Here is a 25,372-nt window from a genome sequence, read left to right on the forward strand (position 1 = left end):
CCGAAAGGGACAGGCGGTAGAAAAATGGATGGATGTGAACATATATTAAAAACATATTTGTAAATATCTCACACAATTTGCACTGGAAGGGTAGAGAGACGTCAGTGGGTAAAATATACTACATAAAACATCCATCCATCCATTTTCTACCGCTTGTCCCTCTCGGGGTGGGTAGAGTACACAATACTTAAAAAATAAAAAAGTTAAAATTAAAGTGCCAATGATAGTCACACACACACTAGGTGCGGTGAAATTATCCTCTGCATTTGACCCATCCCCACAGGGGAGCAGTGAGCAGCACTGGGAATCATTTTGTGATTTAGCCCTCAATTCCTTAGTGCATCTGCCTCACAATACGAAGGTCCTGAGTAGTCTTGGGTTCAATCCCGGGCTCGGGATGTTTCTGTCTGGAGTTTGCATGTCCTTCCCGTGACTGCGTGGGTTCCCTCCGGGTACTCCGGCTTCCTCCCACCTCCAAAGACATGCACCTGGGGATAGGTTGATTGGCAACACTAAATTGGCCCTAGTGTGTGGATGTGAATGTTGTCTGTCTATCTGTGTTGGCCCTGCGATGAGGTGGCGACTTGTCCAGGGTGTACCCTGCCTTCCGTCCGATTGTAGCTGAGATAGGCTCCAGCGCCCCCCGCAACCCTAAAAGGGAATAAGCGGTAGAAAATGGATGGATGGAACCCTCAATTCCAACCCTTGATGCTGAGTGCCAAGCAGGGAGGTAACGGTTCCCATTTTTATAGTCTTTGGTATGACTCGGCCAGGGTTTGAACTCACAACCTACCGGTCTCAGGGCGGACACTCTTAACCACTAGGCATCAGGGATGTCAAACTCATTCTTATTGAGGGCCACATCGCAGTAATGGCTGCTTTCAGAGGGCCGCGTTTTAAAAATGTATTTACATAATGCATGCGGGTATTAACCTGTGATTAATCATGATTAATCGAAATGCGTATGCTTTTGATTATTAGATGTTTTTATGTATAACTTGCTTTAAAGTCATAAATAAAGGTGACAAGCAGATATTTAACTATTACTTTTTTATCTCACAAAAATTGTTTTGCAATACAGGATATTATTTTAATTGGCATGATCAGATATTAAAGTTTAAAATATGCATTTTTTTCTGTCAAAATTGAAAGAAAGAATGCATTTAGTACAAAAAATACAAATATTTTGTTGAAACCTATTTTTTCCAGGCTTTCGCGGGTCACATTGAATGATGTGGCGGGCAGAACTGGGCCCCAGGCCTTGAATTTGATAGCTGTGCTTTACATCATGGTGTCATGTTACATACCCCAACAGGGGGGGAAAACGCATGACGTCACATAAATAAACGCGGAAGTGGCAATTGAGTTACTGTGAAGCTACTGACAGGTAAATCGTCGAATTCTACTTATTTGTGATCAAGCAAATTGTTTGTGGGTGCTTATTAGTGTTATTTTAACCTCTTAAAATAACCAGTGGATCGCACTTCTCTAGGATCGAGCGAGCGCTATGTAGCTTGGCCATCTTAGTAGCTCGCTGTCAAGAGAAAATTAGCAACGGCAATTGTTTATTTTCGTCAAAATCGAACGCACCCTCGCGTGTTTTTACTTTACGTGCTTATAAAACGTGGGTCTATGGAGAAAATAATAACCTCGGTTTGTAATAACACCACGTAAACTCCCTGGTTAAAACGCCGTGCGGGGCTTATGTTGTTGCTAGCATAACTGAGCTAGGCTAGGCCTAGCCAACAAGCTACTGTAGTTTACCAAGGTTAGTCTTAGTGTCGGTTCAAAAGCAAGCGTTTTTTTGTACAAACCCTTCAGTTTTTTGCTGTGTTGATATATATATATATATATATATGTATATGTGTATATATATATATGTATGTGTATATGTGTGTGTGTGATTTGTAAAACACAGGTGGGCTTTAATTGGGGACAAAAGCCAACGTTTTTAAATGTCAGCCAAGAGTAGTTATTGCTGTTGTGTACTTATTATTCCCTGCTAACTTTATTTTGCGCGAACAAGTGCAAGTAATAATAGGGAATAAGGACATATTTCCCCCCCCCCCCCCCCCATACATCAATTTATGGTAAAACATAAACACATCAAAGCTGGAAATGTAGCGCGTCATTATAAACCCGTCCAGTAGATCAGTGTTTTTCAACCTTTTTTGAGCCGCGGCACATTTTTGTCATTGAAAAAATGCGGAGGCACACCACCAGCAGAAAACATAAAAACATTCAACTCAGCAGTTGATATTGACAATTAAAAAGTTGTTCTCGCGAGTTTTGGATAAGAATTCAAACCATTACCAACCATGCACGACTATAGCTCTTGTCTCAAAGTACTGTCACATCATGCTGTGACTTATTTTGGGTTTTTGGTGTCTTCCTGTGTGTAGTGTTTAGTTCTTGTCTTGCACTCTTATTTTGGTGGTTTTTCCTGTTTTGTTGGTATTTTCCTGTAGAAGTTTCATGTCTTCTGTATGTTTTCTTTTAGCAAACAAGGCTATTTAAGTTGTCGCTATCCTTCTTTGCGGGGACATTGTTGATTGTCATGTCATGTTCGGATGTACTTTGTGGACGCTGTCTTTGCTCCACAGTAAGTCTTTGCTGTCGTCCAGCATTCTGTTTTTGTTTACTTTGCAACCAGTTCAGTTTTAGTTTCGTTTTGCATAGCCTTCCCTAAGCTTCAACGCCTTTTCTTAGCGGCACTCGCATTTTGTTTATTTTTGGTTTAAGCATTAGATACCTTTTTACCTGCACGCTGTCGTCTGCATATTGTGATCACAACAAACCATGTTTCCGACATCTACAAAGCAATTAGCTACCGGCTGCCACCTACTGATATGGAAGAGTACAACATGGTTACTCTGCCGCATTCTAGATAGCACCGACACTCAACAACGGCACATTTGCAGATTATTATTATTGGTTTGCAAAAAATATTTTTAACCCAAATAGGCAAAATTACATATTCTCCCACGGCACACCAGCCTGTATCTCACGACACACTAGTGTGCCGCGGCACAGTGGTTGAAAAACACTGCAGTAGATGTATGTGAATGTTCCTATTTAGTAGACTTGTACAGTAGATGACATCATCCACAGCACCTCGTCTGAGAAAAATATAAATTCTTTAAAATACGTTATGAGTTTTGCCAATTTGGCAACAAAGATTTTTAGCAAGCGTTCAGAACCCTCTCGATCAGAGTTTTTCAACACACTAGTGTACCGTAAGATATTGTTTGGTGTGCCGTGGGAAATTATGCAATTTCATCTAATTGGTCGGAAAACTATTTTTTGCAAACCAATAATTATAATTCGCAAACAATGTGCCGTGGTAGAGTGTCTGTGCTGTCTGGAGATCAGCAGAGTAACCATTAGGGGTGTAACGGTACGTGTATTTGTATTGAACCGTTTTGGTACGGGGGTTTCGGTTCGGTTCGGAGGTGTACCGAACGAGTTCCCACACGAACATATTAAGTAGCAGCCTAAGCTAAAGTCTTAACAAGCTGCTCTGCTTCCTTCTGCCTTTGTTTCTGTCAGTACTCTACACAGCACCCAGCATTGTACCACCCACACAACCATCTGATTGGTTACACACATAGCGGTAACAGCCAATCAGCAGTGCGTATTCAGAGCGATAACAGCCAATCAGCAGTGCGTATTCTGAGCGCATGTAGTCAGTGCTTAGCGTTTAGCAGGTAAGCATCAGGCAGCAGACTCTCCCCAAATTATAATAAACACCTCCCAGTCAACTACTAGTAACATCACTATGAGCCCGTTGACCTTCGAGAAATATAAAAGGCAGCTCAGCTCGCTCGCTCGCAGTCCTGGCTTGAGGTGAAGGCTAATTCGCCTTTAGCGTAACGTTAGCTCATTGTGTGTGTGTGTGTGTGTGTGTGTGTGTTACGGACAGCAAAGCCCTGTCTGTCTGTTATTTCACTTTTATCTTTTTCGGTTGATTGAGCTGTGTTGAAGCAGCATAAAAGGATATGTTAAATGAAGAGTTTCTGTCTCTGATAGTTGATATGATAATGTAACTGCATCATTAAGCCTACATGAACTCCATGGTGTTCAGGGATGAATAGTCTCTCCTATTGCTATTGTACTATTTTTTTCAGCTATAGTTACATTAATCATTAGTAATGTAGCAGCCTAGTTTTGAATGGCAGGGTCCCTGCTATCACATGTTGATAAAAATATAACATTTACATAATAAAAATCAACTACAGGCTTCCCAAATGCTGTAATAAACTAAGCATGATGAGTTGACTTGAAACTGTTTAATGTTGCACTTTTTATATGTAGAAGAAAAGTTTTGTCATTTTATTTAATCTGAGCAACAACTTGAGGCAGTTTAATGTTAATTATCGTGGGCAGAATTATTATAGTGTTCCTAATGTTAAAAGGATAAAGCCATTGTTTACAAATTTGGTAAATAAATAACCAAAACATTTATATTTTGTTGTTTTCTTACTGTACCGAAAATGAACCGAACCGTGACCTCTAAACCGAGGTATAAATAAATATACATTTTTGTGTACCGTTACATATAGTAACCATGTAATCCTCCAGTAGGTGGCAGCTGGTAGGTCATTGCTTTGTAAGCCTACTTTGAGACGAGAGAATTAATGATGGTTATGGTTGGAACTTGGAAGTTATATCGAACAATTGCGTCAGGTATTTGATAAGAACAACTTTATATTGTCAATATAGGCTATTGAGTTTCGTTTTTTAACATTTTCTGCTGGTGGTGTCTGTCATGCATTGGTTACTTGGGTCACAGGACCATTGACATCTTATAAGTAGACGCAGCATTGGCTACAGTGACGCGAGAAATTGGGCCGCCATCTTGAAGTGGTGATGAGGAGCCGGCGAGCAGCCTAAACTGACAGTTGACAGGTAGAAAACAAAGATGCCGGGCTGGTGTTCAGCGTTTTCCTGCTCAAATGAGCGGACTGTTGAAAATGGGAATCGGGGGATTACTTTTCACAAGTAAGATTTAACATTAACGTACTATTGGTTGTATTTTGTGAAAAGAATATTACCACAGGGCAGCACGGTGGCAGAGGGGTTAGTGCGTCTGCCTCACAATATGAAGGTCCTGAGCAGTCTTGGGTTCAATCCCGGGCACAGGATCTTTCTGTGTGGAGTTTGCATGTTCATCCCCGTGACTGCGTGGGTTACCTCCGGGTACTCCGGCTTCCTCCCACCTCCAAAGACATGCACCTGGGGATAGGTTGATTGGCAACACTAAATTGGCCCTAGTGTGTGAATGTGAGTGTGAATGTTGTCTGTCTATCTGTGTTGGCCCTGCGATGAGGTGGCGACTTGTCCAGGGTGTACCCCGCCTTCCGCCTGATTGTAGCTGAGATAGGCTCCAGCACCCCCCGCGACCCCGAAGGGATTAAGCGATAGAAAATGGATGAATATTACCACAGAGTTGAGAAGGAGCAAAGATCTTCAATAGTACTGAAATCATAGCCGCTAGCAAACAAGAGTATGTTCATAATAGAATTGCTTGTCAATGAAATTAATTACATTTAAAAATGTCATACTTGAATAACATAAAATTGAAATAAATGATGAAGATAAAGATTGTAAAAGCCAACAGGGGTAATATATGTTAGCTAACTAGACAGACGCTTTTATCCAAAGCGACATACATAAAAAAATACATATAAAACAATCACTGTAAACATTATCTTTTAAGGGAAGAATGTAATAGAAAATATCAATACAAAGTGTCAAGACAGAATAAACTCTCTGCTGCTGCAGCAACAGAGATACAGTCTATAGGTCCCTAAGATATATAGATATCATTGTATCTAATGTATGTATCATACATTAGATGTATAGATATCTAATGTAGTCATACATTGTTTATGTAGGATATATGCATGTGTATATATAACCTAATCATATTGTTTCTTGAACTTGAAAATAGCTGACCGTTTTCCCCCCCCCCTTCTCTGGGTTTATATTTCCAGTTTTGATCTCGGACGTTTGGTCACTTAAAATTAAAGTTAAAGTACCAATGATTGTCACACACTCTAGGTGTGGCGAAATTATTCTCTGCATTTGACCCATCACCCTTGATCACCCCCTGGGAGGTGAGGGGAGCAGTGGGCAGCAGCGGTGGCCGCGCCCGGGAATCATTTTTGGTTATTTAACCCCCAATTCCAACCCTTAATGCTGAGTGCCAAGCAGGGAGGTAATGGGTCCCATTTTTATAGTCTTCGGTATGACTCGGCCGGGGTTTGAACTCACAACCTACCGATATCAGGGCGGACACTCTAACCACTAGGCCACTGAGTAGGTGTACACTTATAGCATATAAGAATATTCTATTACTGTTAAGCAAACTATGAATAAGAAAACACGCCAAAACATGTGTCCTTTATCATAGCTACACGTATGACAAAAAAACGTGTGAAAATGAGTGGTATTAAGTGAGGTAAGATGAATTAAATGCGCTTGACAGTTCATTGCTCCTGCCAAATGAATTGCACTGAATGGAGCGGATCACCACTCCAAGATGGCGTCTCGTCAGCGCCAGTAGGCAGTAGCGGTCGATGCTGCGTCTACTTATAAGATGTCTATGCACAGGACAATACCGGAACCATTGTAAGGGGAAGTTAAGGGCAGGGGCAGGGGACACAGGATATGATGACATGTGTTGTGTGTTGGACACCTAGAAGTGGGAAAAGTAAGAGCGGGAATAAAAGGCAGAGAAAGACAATAAGCTTTATTTTGGTGTATTATTAAGCTTAGATTGCTAATAAGTGAACTATTAAATTATAAACACTGCTATAGATCAGGGGTGTCAAACGTACGGCCCGTAGGCTGGATCAGGCCCGGGGGCCGGATCAGGTTTTGCCCGGCCCGCGGGATGAGTTTGCTCAGTATAGCATTTTTGAATGATAGAAACTACTGTTCTAAATGTGTCCACTAGATGTCGCAATAACGATTCTTTGTATCATTGTAGATGATGCTACATATGGAAAAAAATAAATAAACCACATGTTAGTACATCAGTCGAGGAAAATGATCAAACTACATAAATAACATCCTGTAATTTGATTTTAATATTTTTTTTATCTTGATGGATTGAAAATTAACACCAATGAGTTGATTGATGAACATTATCACATAATTTAATCAGAAAGTATACATAACGACAAATGAAGATAGAATACTATTAACCGCAACATGTAAGTGTAAAAAAACCCCAACAACATTATGATTTGTACATTTTCTGAATGTGCTTGTTCTATTTTTAAATAAAGAAAACAATCTGAATTTGTCTTTATTTTTAAGTTAATGTACCATGATTTTGCCAGTCCGGCCCACTCGGGAGTAGATTTTTGTCCATGTGGCCCCCGATCTAAAATGAGTTTGACACCGCTGCTCTAGATTGTCTTTATTTTAAAAAGCGACTAACAACCTTTTTCTGACCTTATTGGAGAATAATGGGGACTATAAAACATTAGCCGATATGACTAGACAAGGTTAGGTTGAATAGACTCAACACGTTTTACTCTTGTCCACAGATCAGAGCCACCAGTGATGCTCGGCGGAGGCTTCAAATCGGAGAGGTTAAGAGTCAACCTCCGGCTTGTCATCAACCGACTCAAACATCTTGAGAACAAGAAAAGTGAGTGTTGGGATAATAAGAGCAACAATACAAAAATAAAAAATGGGGTGGTTTCATGTTTCCCTGTTTTTCCTCCTATCATTTTACAATGTAGCTGAGCTTGCTCAGAAGGCTCGCAAGGAGATTGCAGATTACCTGTCATCGGGAAAAGATGAGCGGGCGCGGATCCGTGTGGAGCACATCATCAGGGAGGACTATTTGGTTGAAGCCATGGAGATTCTGGAGCTTTACTGTGACTTGCTGCTGACACGCTTTGGCCTCATTCAATCAATGAAGTAAGTGGTTGTCTTTGCGATCTTTAGTTATAAATATCCATCTGTCCAGTTAAATAATTGTGTGGTTATAATCAGGGAGCTGGATCCGGGCTTGCAGGAGGCGGTGTCCACCCTTATCTGGGCAGCTCATCGCCTCCAGTCAGAGGTAGCAGAATTAAAGATTGTAAGTAATCCTTTAAAAAAAAAAAAAAGCACATACCAACATGTTCACATGTATTTGTTTGTGCAAGCTAAATCTTCTACTCCAGAACTGCATGCACACAAAATGTTGAAAGTTACTCAATACGTGCACTAGGGCTGGACGATATGGACGAAAAAGTATATCTCGATATATTTTTACTGAAACTCAATATATAACTCGATATATTTTCCGGTGAAAGTATACATATAAAGATATTCATTTTTGAGCGAGATTCACTGAAATTGAACTGAATGACAACTGTACTGTAAACAGTCAGTGGCACTTTTATTAACCCAGTAAGTCAAGATGGGTATTAACAGCACAGAAAATAAACAGTTTAAGTAGCACAGAATTACATAACATAAATAAGATACTACGTAAAATCAATAACATGAGTGTGCATGTAATACAAAATGTATCAAACTCGGATAAAAAATAAATTTGCGGGCAGGCACTTTTTAATTACCAGTCGACAATGTAATGGACTGTCACACACGTACACGGTTGTGATCAGCGCCAAGTAAGTGGCTTTACTTAATTGTGCAGCTATGATCTTCCTCACTTCGGCATACATTTTTCGTGCGAAATATGCCCGGCCTGGCAACTCGAGAACAGTTTTGATTTGGGCTTACATGGTAAACAACTTAAATGAAGTGAAGTGAATTATATTTATATAGCGCTTTTCTCTAGTGACTCAAAGCACTTTACATCGTGAAACCCAATATCTAAGTTACATTTAAATCGGTGTGGGTGGCACTGGGAGCAGGTGGGTAAAGTGTCTTGCCCAAGGACACAACGGCAGTGACTAGGATGGCGGAAGCGGGGATCGAACCTGGAACCATCAAGTTGCTGGCACGGCTGCTCTACCAGCCGAGCTATACCGGTAGAGCTCGGTTGAATGTTTTATCCAAACGCATACATTTGTCCAAATGTAGCCAAGTAGACGCATTGTGGGTTTCCTGGACGTCGTCTACATCCCTAAAAGAAAAATCTAAGGAAGAGAATTCCTCTGCCATCTTCCACTAGTTTATTTAATATATTAATCGCCCGCTTGAATATTCCCTCTTCTCTTCTACGACTCTCGTCGTCATTTGGGATGTCTGTCGTGATTTCCCTTCCTGGTTCGATGACCCGCCCTATCTTGCCTCTAATTGGCCTGTATCTAATGTTTTGCCCTAATCTCAACCAATCGTGACTTATCATAGTAAACAACCAACCAATCAACCAATCATGTCTTGGAAGGAGGAAGGGGAGTGGTTTAATAGCCCAACGGAGTGTTGAGAGGGAGTGGGAAGCGGGGGAGAATCAAGGAACACAACAAATAAGCGGTGTTTGGTCATTTTAATGTGAAATAAATTATATCGATATTACGAAATTTTCTTAATTCATATCTTGTTTAAAAATATATCGATATATCTTACAAACTCGATATATCGCCCAGCTCTAACATGCACCAATACTGTGTTCGCGCTACTTTGTTTTAAATGTTGCAAAAAATGCATGTTAAGTTAATTGAAGAGTCGGAATTGCAGATAGGTTTGAATCTGAGTTGAATGGTTTTGTCTTTGTATGCCCTGCGATTCCCAGGACATGCATTTTTGGTAGTAATACTGATTGATATCAGTCTGTCTATTTGAATTTAGATTTTCTATTTCTTCTTGTAGGTATCAGACCAGTTATGTGCAAAATATAGCAAGGAGTATGGCAAGCTGTGCAGGTCAAACCAGATTGGAACAGTTAATGAAAGAGTAAGCATCTTTTTCCAGAGTATGTAGCCAATATAATAATAAATTCCATCTAATCTGATACAACATTTTATATGTTTTCAGCTGATGCACAAGCTGAGTGTGGAGGCCCCTCCCAAGATCTTGGTAGAGCGCTACCTGATTGAGATAGCCAAGAACTATAATGTGCCGTATGAACCCGATGCCCTGGTCCGGGTAGGCATTAAAAAATTTGCTAGTCAGGATGATGTAATTTGTTGTGTATGCTTACTGTTGTGTCACTTTTTCCCTGACAGCCTGAGGTGAATCATGGGGAAGAAGCTGACCTGATTGATGTGAACAATTACAAGAAGTCTGGAGGAGGAGGAGGAGGAGGTTTTACTGCTCCTGCCATGCCCATGCCTATGTCTGCACCTTTCAACTACCCACCTCCCAAAGGAGCAGTAAGATATATCTTAAATTGCTTTGCACTTTTAATTTAAAACCTCAATTTAATAACGTAATTTGTTCATGGACAGGTTTCATAAATAGAAAAGTTTATAAATTAAAGCAATATTCTCCATAAGAAACAATGTAAACATGAATAATGTGTTCCAGCCTTGACAAAAGTTCTCATTTTAGTAAAAGTTTGTAAACTTTAAGTATAATATAAAGTAGTTAATTACACATTTGGCTCAGCCCACAGACTGGTAACCGGGCTGTAGTTTGGTGATTTTTTTAAATTAACGTCAAATCAATTATTGCACTATTGCTGTAATACAAACAATATCCTGAATGTCCCCACTGCGTTTCATACAGCCTGAGCAAGCATGTTTGTGTTCAGGAATCAGAACAATACATTCACTGCGTTTGCGTCGTGTTTTTGTTTACCTCCAGGAACCACCCAATCCACCCATTGGATTCAGCTTAACGCAACCCATGGGAGGAGGGCAGCCCCCTCAGCTGCCCACTTCTCCCCCCACATACGAGTCTGTAAGTGAATAAATTCTTCCCATTCATGACCCCTTTCAGTGCCCGCAGAGTGACAAGACGGACAAAACATCACTCAGGGAAGAGCAGTTCACTTAGCTTGCGCCTCTGCTTCTGCATTTCTTCCGGGGCAGGCTTGCTTTCTCTTCTTTATGCACATAAATGGTCAGCATGCATCTGAAGAAGGCAGCATAAATTGTTTGTATTCTAACTACTAACAAAAAGGAGTCGAAGACCTGGGATTTTATTGGACAGTACTGGAGTTAAAATAAATTAAAAAAACAGTCTCATGCTCACTCAGGTGATGGTTTCCCAGGAGCATTTGCCTTTTGCTTATATTCTTACTTTAAGCACTAGCATAACATAACATTACCTACACTGTGTATAAGGCAATGGACACTGTCACACAAACAAACCTCTTCTGTTTTAGATTGATGACCTGACACACAGAAACGTTCTTCCTTTCCAGGCCACAGGTGAGTCCAACCAACAATTGTAGCTATGGAATATAATTTACAATAGATTATAACTTTATTGTCATTGCCACTTAACTCAACTCAACTCAACTGCCCAAGAGCAGACATACGGAACAATAAACACTTACAGGGGTATACAGGGCCGAAAGACTGATGGATCGCCACCTATGGGAAGCACCCCGTAAAATAGGTAGGAAAGGTAAACATGGTGGTGAGGGGGAGAAGCAGATCCCAAACTAGCCCCCCTGGGGGGGCTCAGTTTGAGATCATAAAGAAACCTCCTGTACTCTGGAAGCGGTGGGGTTCTTGGTTTAAGATCATAAAAAACCTGGGGAGGGTAGTGTGTGCGTGATTGTAGTAGTGGTTCATGGGTGCACGTTTTATCTATAAGCCTGCAGGTCACTCCGCTCGGTGTCCACAAACAGTGACAACATCACAGGTGTTCTTGAAGAATGGGGGAGGGTTTCAGAGCATCTTTCACTGCACTGGTCTAACTGGGATGTTTACAGCACAACCTTGCCTAGGTCATTTACAGAGGGAGCCAAATTGTAGATAAGGATTGTTATTGGTTTCGGGCGAGCAAACGCATTACAATGGACTTGTCTGATGTAATTGTCCATTCTGGTTCTCAAATTGATCATAATTTTGCGTGCAAATCTCCGAGATGTTATCCAATTTGCGATTAAATTCTGAGCTGGCCAAAGTCTGAGTGCCCACAGCTCTACCAATACCATCCATCGCGATGGGCAGCCTTTGGGCTCCTTGAACGGCTGCCATCGTCTTCTGAATTTGTTGGTACACCAGAGCGTTGCTCAATGCAATCAGCAGATGCCCTGTTATCACAGTTCCAAATAGATACAGTAGATATCTTTCACGTTCTCAACAGAAAGAACTGACAGCCACAGGACTCAACACTTCTCCCAAGAGTCCCTCATCTATCCAGCAGCAAATGTCCCATCAAGACAGGCAGATTCCCCTGAACCTGTGTTTGTCGTCAAGAAGATCTTATCAATTGAGTTGAGCCTCAAGTTAATCAAGTCCATTTTTGGATTTTCGGACAACAGTGCAAAAGAGAGGCTCTTAGAAAGTTAAGACACGACAATAAGCAAAGCAAAAGTGATAACAGAGAGATGAGGGAAATACAACCGCCTTCAATGAGAGCTAGACAGGGAAAAAAGGGTAGTAATACTATGTAAAATGCAAATTTTGGAGGTCCACAGACATTTAGTGGTCAACAATTAGTGGAAATATAGAGACACCATGGAGAGAAAGGTGTTCTAAGGGAACTCTGAATACTTGCTAAATATAGGGACAAAGTTGCTAAGTTGGCAACACTGATATGTCATTTTATTTCCAGACAGATGTTTCAAAAACATTTAAAGTTATGCTGACATTAACACCATGTAAATATTAGTAAGTAAATGCTGATTATAACTATTATCACATATGTTTGACAAAACAGTGTGTCGGGTAATGCAATGATTGAATAAGCATTTCAAAACCTAAAGTAGATAAATGTAGGACATCAGTGTTTTTCTTTGATAAATCTTTATTCACTTCCATTGCATGTAGGATCAAAATCTAGTACTTCACCGCATAACATTTGTGCCATAACTCCAGTAAGTGCGTACACCAGGTACAAAGTGTTCTCACGCTAGGTTTGTGTTTTTATTAGAAATGATCGGGATCAAATTGGGGCAGATATTTTCTTCTTTTTAACTGATCGGTGATTGGCTGATGAGCTGCTTAGCCAAGCCAATCTTTAGCACAGCTGTGTCGCAGTTAGGGCTGCAATGGTTCATCGAGTAAATTGATTAATTCAATTAGAAAAAAGCATTGATTTGTATTGTGTTGCTTCGATAATGTGTTGAATGAGTAAAATAGGAACAAGACTGCTCCAATAGAGAGCAGCACCGGTGATGTGGCCTGTGTGTGCATGTGGGGGGAGGGTACAACGAAGGGATGATAAAGAGAGATTACTCAAAGGAAAATGACGAGAGAAAAGCTGTCAAAGGTTTCACGATCATTTATTTTTCTTGTTTGTGTTACAAAATAAGTTTTGGGGTCGTTTTTGTTATTGTTTACAAACTCGGGGAGTAATTCTCTGCTGTGAAGACGTCTCTGTCTCGGGTTCTTCTGGGACCACAGGAAAGGGCACAACACTTTGGGTCAGCGTTTTACAATTCTTTTAATTATATTCTCACACAAGTCTCTGTCGGCTTTTCAGCTCTCCTCCTCCTCACAATGTCTCTCTTTTCGGGCTTTTCAGCACTCTTCCGTGGCTTTTCATCTGCTTTCCAGGTCCCTCTCCACATGCCTCCACCGCCAGATTTGAGGCCGGGCAGCCGTCCGGCCGCGCTCACTCCCCCCCACCCCTTATAGCGGGCCGAGAGAGAAAATCGGCCACGGCTATCTGCGCGCCCGGCCTGTGGACCACCCGGAAGTTATAGGGCTGTAATGCCAGTGTAATGTTGGCGGTGAGCCCTGCCCGCCTCAGGGACTCGAGCACCGCCCCCACCCGCCGCACGTGTTGTTCCCAGCTGCTACTCTGGATGATGACATCATCCAGGTAGGCAGCCGCGTATGCAGCGTGGGGGCGCAGCACTCGGTCCATGAGACGCTGGAACGTGGCGGGCGCACCGAACAAGCCAAACGGAAGTGTCACAAATTGGTACAAACCGTCCGGAGTGCAAAAGGCCGTTTTTTCTCGGGACTCTGGTGACAAGGGAATATGCCAGTAGCCCTTGGTCAAATCCAGTGTCGTGAAAAATTGAGCAGTGCCTAGCCGATCCAGGAGCTCGTCGACCCGAGGCATTGGGTACGCGTCAAACCGTGATTGTTCATTCACCCTGCGGTAATCCACACAGAACCGCACAGTCCCATCCTTCTTCCCAACCAGAACAATGGGACTGCACCACGCGCTGTGGGATTCTTCTATCACCCCTAACTCAAGCATAGTTTTTAATTCCTCCCGAACTACTTTGCGCTTGTGTTCGGGACGCCGATATGGCCGAGACCGCACCGTAACCCCCGGGCTGGTCTCAATATGATGTCGGATGAGATCCGTGCGACCGGGCCGCGAGGAGAACACATCAGAGAAGCGCCGCTGTAACTCAGCCACATCCGCCCTCTGCGCTGATGTGAGCTGGTCGTCACAGGACAGCCGGGGGGCCCGGTCAGAGCGCGGGATCTCCGGCCCCAACTCCTTCTCCTCCCCCACTACTGTCACCATGGAAACAGGCTCCGCCTCTTTCCATGCCTTCAGCAGGTTCAAATGGTAGATCTGAGTGTCTCCGCGTCGGTCCGAGCGCCGAACCTCATAATCGACATCACCCACTTGCCGTGCGACCTCAAAGGGTCCCTGCCACTTTGCAAGTAATTTGGAGTTTGAGGTTGGAAGCAATACAAGTACTTTTTCTCCCGGTGTGAATTTGTGTAGTTGGGTCCCCCTGTTATACGTGCGCCGCTGACGTTCTTGGGCACGGAGCAAATTCTCACGTGACAAGTGCCCCACCTTGTGGAGTTTTGCTCGCATGTCCATGACGTATTGAATTTAATTTTTGCTGGAGCTTGGACCCTCCTCCCAGCTTTCTTTAATGACGTCCAGCACTCCGCGAGGCCTCCGGCCGTACAACAACTCAAAAGGTGCAAAACCAACGGAGGCCTGGGGTACCTCCCGCATCGCAAACATTAGGGGGTCCAACCATTTATCCCAATTCTGTTTTTCCTCGTGCATAAACTTACGGATCATGGTTTTCAGCGTTTTATTTAATCTCTCCACCAGCCCATCCGTTTGCGGATGGTATACACTGGTGCGGATCGCTTTAATTCCCAGTAACCCGTAGAGTTCCTTTATCGTGCGCGACATAAAGGATGTGCCTTGGTCAGTCAGAATCTCTTTCGGGATTCCAACTCGGGAGATGACGTGAAACAGCGCTTGCGCAACACTCTTGGCAGAGATGGAGCGCAAAGGTACTGCTTCGGGATAACGCGTTGCGTAATCCACCAGGACTAACACAAAGCGGTATCCCTGTGTGCTCGGGTGAAATGGTCCGATGAGGTCCATCCCAATTCTTTCGAACGGGACCTCCATGAGCGGGAATGGGCGCAAGGGCGCCTTTGGGGTGGCCGCTGGGTTCACCAGCTGGCAGTCCGGGCAGTCAGCGCACCAACGGCGCACGTCTGCCCGGAGGCCTGGCCAATAGAATCGGACCATTACCCGATTAAGTGTTTTATCATACCCTAAGTGGCCAGACATAGGATTAAAATGCGCCGCCTGGAAAACCATTTCCCGGCGGTGTTTTGGCACCAACAACTGGGTGTGTTCCTCCCCGGTTTGAGTGTCACGGTCCACTCTGTATAATCTATCCCTAATAATTGAAAAATGGGAGTATACCCGCGCTTTCCCTGGGCGCACCAGCTGACCGTCAATATAATCCACCTGGTCCCAGGCCTCACGCAAGGTTTCATCACGGGACTGCTCGAGGGGAAAGTCCTCAGTAGGTTGCCATCGGGGGGTCCGGGGGGGCCTCCTGCGAAACTCCCACCGGTTCCCGCTCGGCAGCCCCGGATGAAGCCGCGTCGCCGCTGAGAACCGCGCGGATACTACCCTCGCCGACTGTCCGTGAACACAACCCCACACATTGTGTCACCAAATGGTTAAATCCCGGCCAATTCGTCCCTAGAATTACGGGGTGCGTAAGTTGCGCGCTTACGGCAACCTTAACCTTATGCTTTTGTTCCTTGTATATAATTTCCACTGGCACCATAGGGTACTCGTGCACATCCCCATGAATACACCTAATTTTCACCCGTGTCGCCTGCCTCAACGCCCCGGGCCAAACCAGGTTTTGGTGGATCATGGACTGTTTGCAGCCCGAATCCACCATCGCCCGATATGTACCCCCTTGTACCCTTACCGGGACACAATACGTCTCCCCCCGATCGGGGGCGGGTGCTGGAGGCCCGACAACCCGCAACACCTGCCCCACCTCCATCAGGGAGCACTCCCGGCGCACGTTCCCGGGCCGTCCGCACCTCCAGCACACCGGCCCTGGGGTTTGAGGTGCCCTCTGCGAGGGAAGCCCTCTCCCCGCAGCGTCGATACCCTGAAATGCACAAACCATAGACATATTATGACCCCGTGTTCCCCCCCTTGTCGTCTGTCTCTGGGTGTGTGTGGGTGCGTATTCTTTTTTCTTTATGTCCGTGTTGTGAACCTGTTCGGTGATTCCGGGGGGCTCAGGCTGGCTTGGTTGCCACTGCGGAGACTCTCCCTCCACCCCCCCCCCAGAGAGGGGCGAGTCGTCGGCGGGGTGCTGGGGTGGGTCCCTTGGTCGTTTTGGTTGTTGTCTCCCTCTGTACCGCCAGGTGTTCCTCCGCCAGTTTCACCGCAACTTTGACGTCCGGGGGGCTGTGGTACCGTACCCACGCGGAGGTCCTGGCCGGGATTGCCTCCACGAATCGCTCCAGGACGATGGCCTCCAGCATTTTTGGGTCCAGTCCGTTTGGTTGGAGCCAACGGGTTGCTGCGTCTCGAAGTTGAAATGCCAGTACGAAGGGCCGGTCCCCTGGCCCCAACATCATGGCCCGGAACTTCCGGCGATGGTCTTCGGGGCTGCTGCCGACCCGATCCAGTATGGCGCAGCGCAAGTTTGCATACTGCATGCAAGCGGACGCCGGGAGACTCACCGCCGCCCGCTGCGCCTCCCCCACCAGGAGTGGCAGCAGCTTCGCGCCCCATTCCTCCTCCGGCCACCTGCACGATGTCGCCGTGGCCTCAAAGACATCAAGGAATGTCTGGGGGTCCTCCCCCTCCACCATGCGTTTCATGGCGGACATTCCTCCCGCCGCCTCTGCTCTGTCCATTAATGCCTGCAGCACCTGTGTCTGCTGCCGGCTTGCCGTTGACACCTCGGCCAACACTTGGCCCAGCGCCTCCAGCGGGGATGTTGTCGACATTTCTGTGGTTCGCCCCACGTTGGGTGACACTGTGAAGACGTCTCTGTCTCGGGTTCTTCTGGGACCACAGGAAAGGGCACAACACTTTGGGTCGGCGTTTTACAATTCTTTTAATTATATTCTCACACAAGTCTCTGTCGGCTTTTCAGCTCTCCTCCTCCTCACAATGTCTCTCTTTTCGGGCTTTTCAGCACTCTTCCGTGGCTTTTCATCTGCTTTCCAGGTCCCTCTCCACATCTGCATACAGCGTTAATGTTGCATTTAATTAAAGTAGTGGCATTAAACGTAATTTGTGTTCAAGCATTATTGACAAACCTAAAATGTTGTAGTTGATAGTGGATTTGTATTGCTGTACTTTACTTTTTTGATAAAGTTTATTAAGTATTTAGGCAATAGGATTCAGTGTTGAGTTAGTTACTGAAAACCAGTAACTAGTTACAGTTACTAGTTACTCAGTTGCTAACTCAGTTACTTACACCAAAAAGTAATGCGTTACTGTGAAAAGTAACTATTTAGTTACTTCTTTTTTTTATTTTTTTATTTAAGGCTCCATTAATGCCCTTTTAGCCTTAATTTCAGTACTGTTATTGCACTGGAGAATAATACAATCTGTTGATCAACTTGACATGCATTTGCATCACTGAACTCTGCTAAGCAATGTGGTCTACATACAACACACAAAGACAAACATATGTTTCAAAGGGCCAATTTATTTTGGGCCAGAACAAATTGACAAAACTATTTTAAATAGCTGCAACATAACATACATAAGTAACAAACCGCATAATAACCACATGTCACAACATAGCTGTAAACCTTTCTTCACCCAAGGAAGGCACACATGACATGATTATGTCATGTCACTATATACAGCACACATACTGCTATACACACGCCTAACCATGCTTTTTTCTCTCTCAAGGAATTGTGAAATAAAATCGGGTCTTCCTGAGATCAACACTGTACTGAAGCCCAGAACACTCTACGCATTTCCCCAGTTTTAGTTTAGAGAAAAGGAAAGATTGGCCTGGCCCACTAGGACCCCTCTTTATGTTTTATAGTCTATACATTTAGAGTGATGTGATAATCAAACACTCTAGAAGTCTAGAATGAAAGAGTACATAAGATAATTGACAGAGTGTGTGTACCTTCAGTGATGAATGATGAGCAGAGGCAGAGTTTTGAGTGTTTTCTTTAGCTTGCTTTCCATGTTTATGTACTCACTGTCCACAGTGTCCAGCTGCCTGAAAGCGGGTGATTCCACTGTAGAAATAGCCTGCATGTCTTCTAGCACACATGATGCAATGGCTCTATCAATGTTGTCCTGGCTAGCAGTCCCTCTGTTAACATACAGCCGCTGTATGTCTCTCTTTACTAGCTTTGTCAAAGCATGTTGCTTTTGTAGGTGTTTCAGCAGATTTGAATTCCTGTTTTGGGCAGTAGATAGGATTTTTGATCCAAGACACAACTTACATTTAACTAAAATGTTATTTTCTTCGTGCTCGACAAAAGAAAAGTAGTGAGAATATCTCCATGTTAAGGAACTCGGCTTCGGCTCCGCTATGTCTTGTTAGTAAACACAGACACGTCCCCCCGCCCCACACACACACCCACACAGAGCGCGTGGCGCGCCTCTTCCTTGTGACACAGGAACATTCAGAAAGACGACACCGCAGCAATAAAACACACTCAGATCTTCTCAGTTTCTAGCCGACACTATATAAAAAATAACGTAAAATAACGCAGTAACGCATCATGTAGTAACGGTAACTGAGTTACTGAATATAAAAAATAACGCGTTAGAATACTAGTTACCGCCGAAAATAAAGGCGTTACAGTAACGCGTTACTTTGTAAAGCGTTAGTCCCAACACTGATAGGATTTAAGTCCCGGCGATGCTTACAGCCACTCTGTATTTTGCTGCAGGTCCTTCACCACAAATATTTGACAACAACGCTCTCCCAGAGCTTCCTTCTGTGCCCGACACGCTCCCGTCATCCTCCTTGGGCGGGAAAACCACAACTTCGGACGACATCGACTTTGATGATCTGACAAGACGCTTTGAAGAGCTGAAGAAGAAGACCTAAGAGTTATGTTTTTTATTATTGACATCAGAAGGAAAACATGCTCAAAGCTCAAAATTGACTAAATATACATACTGTATAACATGATACATTTAATCTTAGCTCATATAGAATATTTTGCTCTGAGTTTATGATAGCGCACTCAAGTTTCTAATCAGCTATTTCCTGTCAGGTAGACCAGTATACATTTTACTTCCTAGAGTTATTTACATATAATTATTCCTGTTTCATATTGCCTTGCCTCACTATTTTAACATCCACCTTTTGATGGTTTGACTTATGTATTTATGTTTCAAATAACAGACAAGCCTTGGTTATTTGCACGGGATGTTACTGTCAATGGACCACGTTTGCCTAGTTGTTCATCTCTCACCAGAGGCCTTGCCAGTCTGTAAATGGATAGCGCGTCATGCATTTGCTGGCCATCAAGACTGAATACAAGTCCAATTTTCTACAGTTTATGCGTCACTTTATTTACTGTACCCGTGAACAATTTGGTGATGTTTATGTTTGCTTGTGAGAATGTATCAATGTTGCTGTCATGTACAGTACATGCCATGTGTCCTCTAGCCCAATGTTACCCAACCTTGATGGATCCAAGGCACATAATTTGCATTAGAAATCTCATGCACACTCCCAAACAAAAATATCACAAAAAGTAATAGGTACCTTCTGCCATCTAATGGAAGAGCATAATTGTTTTGCCTGTCACTACATGTTGCTAGTATAGATAGATGGAAACAATAATTTGAGATGTTTGGACAAATGAAAGTTAATTTGGGTCATTTTTAATTTCAAGGCACACAAATGTGCCACAATACAGTGGTTGAGATTCACTTCTTGAACTAAGCCGCGCTCATTTCAGCTTGTACGGCTAAGCCTTGGAAAAAATGTCACAATGTTAATGACCCTAGCGAAAATGCTTCCCTCACTTGCTTTCTGTATTGGACTATTGAATGTTTTCCCTACTTAATTAAAGTCTATTTGGAATGGCAAAAGTATTGTGCTGTTTTTTATAGGCAATAATCTCCCCACATTATTATGATACACATATACATTGTGTTGGTAAGTTTGGTAGCTAGTTTTGTATTAAGTTGACAAATAAAAATACTCCCAAGTTCATAAACCAGTGGAAATGGTTTTATAGGCCACAGTTACAAATAGCATTAAAAATCATATTACCTGCTACAGTTTTGAAGGTTTGGAAAAATAGTTTGGTTACGTTTGGCTGGCTGGATTAAAAAGTTTTAACAGACCGTGTGTGTGGTTTATGTCAGGGGTTCTTAACCTTTCTGACCTTAGGGCCCACTCAAATGTCAACACTGAATTCGTAATCTTACTGATGATTTTAATCATATTCAATAATTACTTACAGTTTAACGGGATAAACTATCAAATTATATGAAACCATGTGTTAATTGCCAAGATTATTACCAAGACTTAGGTCAGGGTGATCACAAAATTAAATAGTAACGAAACATACTGCAAAAGAAAGGACTCAGAAAAAGGAAAAAATTAATTTGCAATTAAAATAATTACATTCTAACTAACCCGCGACCCCGAAGGGAATAAGCGGTAGAAAATGGATGGATGGACATTCTAACTAAATTATTAATGAATAATATTTTAATGATATATATGTGTTGTTAAATATAATGTCAATAAAATTTAAGTGCAAATGAAAAAAAAAATTCTAACTGAATAAATAATATTTTAATAACATTCAAACTTAGTTCTGTGAGGTGGAAGCGATTTTCAGCGGTGAGCTCATAACGAGTGTTAGATGAACCATGTGATTTTGAATCTCTGGGCATTCGATCGACTGTTTGGTTTAGACTTACAATCTAAGTCTATGAGCGCGAACTGATGAAGCCTACTTGGATGAGAGGCGAAACGTCTTTCAAGACAAACCAAACAGTCCAGTTGTGATCGATTGAATGCCCTGAGATCACAATGACCTGGATGAATGAGAACATTCATAGACATGTGATTTTGAAGCACTCCATCATCCAGCACCATCCAGTTCTGAAGAGTCGGACAGCTTTCGTGAACAAAAGACTTGTACTCAAAGAGTAGTTGGGGACAGGTGGAGTACTTTTCTTAGCTGTTTTTGAAGTGTAGGATTATATTTAACTTACTTATGAGACACAAGTGAGCAATAAAATTAGCCTGAAACAAGGGGATTACTTTTTCATAATTGATGATAGTGCACTGAAAGGAAAGAACTGATAGAAATGCTTTATTTCAACTTTTAAATTATGCGGCTTCTGCTTATTGACTTAAAGGCCTACTGAAACCCACTGCTACCTACCACGCAGTCTGATAGTTTATATATCAATGATGAAATCTTAACATTGCAACACATGCCAATACGGCCGGGTTAGCTTACTAAAGTGCAATTTTAAATTTCGTGCGAAATATCCTGCTGAAAACGTCTCGGTATGATGACGCCTGCGTGTGACGTCACGGATTGTGGAGGACATTTTGGGACAGCATGGTGGCCAGCTATTAAGTCGTCTGTTTTCATCGCAAAATTCCACAGTCTTCTGGATATCTGTGTTGGTGAATCTTTTGCAATTTTTTCAATGAACAATCGAGACAGCAAAGAAGAAAGCTGTAGGTGGGAAGCGGTGTATTGCGGCCGGAATGCAGTAACACAAACACAGCCGGTGTTTCATTGTTTACATTCCCGAAAGATGACAGTCAAGCTTTACCATTAGTCTGTGGAGAACTGGGACAACAGAGACTCTTACCAGGAGGACTTTGAGTTGGATACGCTGACGCGGTACCGTGAGTACGCATGCAGCTCCGGCTTCCAAACATTTGATCGCTTGCCCGTATGTGCGTGCCGCTATGTGCATGTCACGTACGTAACTTTGGGGAAATGTATGTGCTGTATGAACTTTGGAGAGGTGAACGGTACTTTGGGCTGTGGGATTGAGTGTGTTGTGCAGGTGTTTGAGTTGTATTGGCGGGATATATGGACGGGAGGGGGGAGGTGTTTGTTATGCGGGATTAGTTTGTGGAATATTAAATATAAGCCTGGTTGTGTTGTGGCTAATAGAGTATATATATATGTCTTGTTTTTATTTACTGTTTTAGTCATTCCCAGCTGAATATCAGGTCCCACCCGCCTCTCACAGCATCTTCCCTATCTGAATCGCTCCCACTGCCCTCTAGTCCTTCACTCTCTCTTTCCTCATCCACAAATCTTTCATCCTCGCTCAAATTAATGGGGAAATCGTCGCTTTCTCGGTCCGAATCGCTCTCGCTGCTGGTGGCCATGATGTGCGGATGTGAGGAGCTCCACAACCTGTGACGCCACGCGCACATAGTCTGCTACTTCCGGTACAGGCAAGACTTTTTTATCAGCGACCAAACGTTGCGAACTTTATCGTCGATGTTCTCTACTAAATCCTTTCAGCAAAAATATGGCAATATCGCGAAATAATCAAGTATGACACATAGAATGGACCTGCTATCCCCGTTTAAATAAGAAAATCGCATTTCAGTAGGCCTTTAAAGTGCCAGTAGAGTGGAAAAACAAGTTGCCTCTATGTGGAAATTATTATCATATGTAACGGATGTATATGACACCAAAAGACTTTCAAAGTTTGCGGATAAATGGATATGATGAAAATAGTATCAATCTCACAGAAATTTTTTAGCCATTTTGAGAGATAATGAGGAAGTCACGTGATTACGTGGCGTCGCGCTACGAACAACAGAGCCCTTCCCCATCAACAACAATGCTAATCAACTAAACTTTGTGAAAGCCAACAACGATTACTTTTGGAAAAATTATCATCCAAGACCTCATATTTTTGAGCCCGAACATAAAGAGGACGAGCAATACATTTTAGAAGCCGCGTGATGGATGCAGTTTCATTGTGACGCAATAAAATCCGCAGCATTGCTAGGTGCTAAACATAACATAACAAACCAAAATAAAACAAACACTTACTGTAATATTTCCACTCTCGCTGGGATGCCGACTGATGGGACACTCACATAATCCAGTTTAGATAAAGAATTAATCACAATCCTCATAAAGGGTTAAAAAAAAGTTTCTGCAGAAGCGTCTTTTGGGGCCATCTCAGGGACGTGAAAGTCGACCAGCCTGTCGGTCCATGGCCACATTGGTCTACTATTGGTTGAGAGATCGATTAATTATCATCTAGAATGTACTTTTAGCAAGTTTGAGACAAAGCAGAAGCATCCGTCAGCTCAGTGTGTCAACAATAACGGCGTGAACTAGCATTAGCTCACTGCTATCAATGCGCCGCTAAAATAGTCCGTCTGCATTTGCGCTTATAATAACAATATCGCTCATATTTGGTTAATTTGCAGGTGACGACATGTAAATGGAGTTATGTTAGCACTTTCTAGATGTTTTTAGAAAGAGTATAATGAGCGCAACAGAGGACCCTCCATCTGTTGACTCAATTATCAGCTATTTATTTCAAATGCAAAAAAAAGCCAAGCATATGTGTTTTTGTCTTACAAAAGGATTGTGAATGATGAACACCACATCTCTTTCCAATTTTTGCGTATTTCCAGTATGACTGATCTGAAAAGATGGTCAGAGTGCAGAAGCGTCACTATCGTGATATCAATCTCCTAAAATAGTCGAAGGTATTTGGAGCGGAATATTCAATATGGCTGTCAGGTTCAAACACTGATGACATCTATTAACAGACAAGAAGCAAGGAATCATGCAGAGACAGAGTTCAATTTGGCTCAATGAGGAGAGGCGTATTGGGCTGTACTCTTAGTTACAAATACAACCTACGCTCTAAGGTCCAGACCCACGTGCTCCTCTATTTATTTGGGAGGTCCCTGGTTACATCACTGAGGCTGCTTCTGAGGGAAAGGGGGGGGGGGGGTAATTTAAGCAGCCCCAGTTGGACACAACATATGATTATTCATGAAATGGAAGTGTGCTGACACTCGTGATATCGCCCTGTCTCTGCTTTGTCTGCGTCACGGTACTCGATGTTCTGGACACAAACACTGATACGAGACGACTCGCAATCTTGGATTTGCAAGTTGTCCCTTTGCACAGATAGAAAAGTACAACTTCAGCACAATTGATGATAACTATAGCAACGGCCTTTAAGTATAAGAGTTGTGTGATAACTTACACAAAATTATTATAACAATGACTGACTGAATTTGTGGCATTTTGAGATGTTTGAACAGTGTTTTCACATACTATTTCTGTAGAGCCCATTCCTGTTTTTCCAAAAATACTACTAATTTATGTAAAAAATAAGTGATGTTGCAAATATGTTACATTGTTCAGGACTTATTTATTGTGTAAAACTAAACTAAACTAACTCAACTTGACACTTTTTACAAATTTACTTTGAATCGGACAAAATAAAAATATGAGTTGAAAACAGTGAAATGTATTGAGTGGCTTATTAGCATTTAAGCTAATTTGACAAATATGTCACGTCAGGCTTTCCATAGCAATTAAGGGCGAAAACCCTGGCAATTTAAATAATATACAATAATAATAATAATATGTGAAATATAGTACAGTATATTAAATTGTAATAAGCTGGTTTACATGACACATTTTGGGGAATAAACCTGGGATTTTTTTTTCTTTTTTCCCCATATCGCGGTGTAGAATTTACATACAACTTGAAACAGGACAACAGTAAACAGGACAAAAAGTAAACGTATCTACATAAAAAATACAGTTTTACTATTAATTAATTATACTAATAATAAATTAAAATTTTAAGCACCATTTTATACGAGCTGTTTTATTTGTTTTTTTTAATTAATGTCTTTTTTTTATTTTCAAAAACTTTATTTATAATATTCAACATTTACATACACTCCTCTCTGAGCTGCCACCTTACCGTGGTAGAGGAGTTTGCGTGTCCCAATGATCCTAGGAGCTATGTTGTCCGGGGGTTTCTATGCCCCCTGGTAGGGTCTCCCAAGGCAAACTGGTCCTAGGTGAGGGATCAGACAAAGAGCAGCTCGAAGACCTCGATGAAGAACACAAACAAAGGACCCAGA

At 42.6% G+C, this 25,372-nt stretch overlaps 1 protein-coding gene across 3 annotated transcripts; it reads left to right on the forward strand.

The window, feature by feature from the left end:
- Positions 1 to 1,321: 1,321 nt before the first annotated feature.
- LOC133616145 (IST1 homolog) lies at positions 1,322 to 20,331 on the forward strand. 3 transcript variants are annotated; one of them, XM_061975268.1, is made up of 10 exons: positions 1,322 to 1,387; positions 7,560 to 7,663; positions 7,758 to 7,938; positions 8,014 to 8,101; positions 9,784 to 9,867; positions 9,949 to 10,059; positions 10,140 to 10,286; positions 10,720 to 10,815; positions 11,243 to 11,288; positions 19,176 to 20,331. In XM_061975268.1, exons 2-10 carry the CDS (start codon positions 7,576 to 7,578, stop codon positions 19,334 to 19,336), a joined length of 1,002 nt encoding a protein of 333 aa, XP_061831252.1. In that variant the 5' UTR covers positions 1,322 to 1,387; positions 7,560 to 7,575; the 3' UTR covers positions 19,337 to 20,331. The 3 variants fall into 3 exon arrangements, with proteins under 3 accessions (XP_061831252.1, XP_061831254.1, XP_061831253.1); XM_061975269.2 differs by lacking the exon at positions 1,322 to 1,387 and adding an exon at positions 1,607 to 1,768; XM_061975270.1 differs by lacking the exon at positions 11,243 to 11,288.
- The last annotated feature ends 5,041 nt before the right edge of the window (positions 20,332 to 25,372 follow it).

Source organism: Nerophis lumbriciformis, linkage group LG15, assembly GCF_033978685.3.
Source record: "Nerophis lumbriciformis linkage group LG15, RoL_Nlum_v2.1, whole genome shotgun sequence".
Taxonomy (NCBI): domain Eukaryota; kingdom Metazoa; phylum Chordata; class Actinopteri; order Syngnathiformes; family Syngnathidae; genus Nerophis; species Nerophis lumbriciformis.

Bases quoted from the DNA above. Each gene is read 5' to 3' on its own strand.
- LOC133616145 (XM_061975268.1), top strand. From the start codon at position 7,576: ATGCTCGGCGGAGGCTTCAAATCGGAGAGGTTAAGAGTCAACCTCCGG. The intron at 9,868-9,948 runs GTAAGCATCTTT...ATATGTTTTCAG, and splicing joins TTGGAACAGTTAATGAAAGA to CTGATGCACAAGCTGAGTGT. The intron at 10,816-11,242 runs GTAAGTGAATAA...CTTCTGTTTTAG, and splicing joins CTCCCCCCACATACGAGTCT to ATTGATGACCTGACACACAG.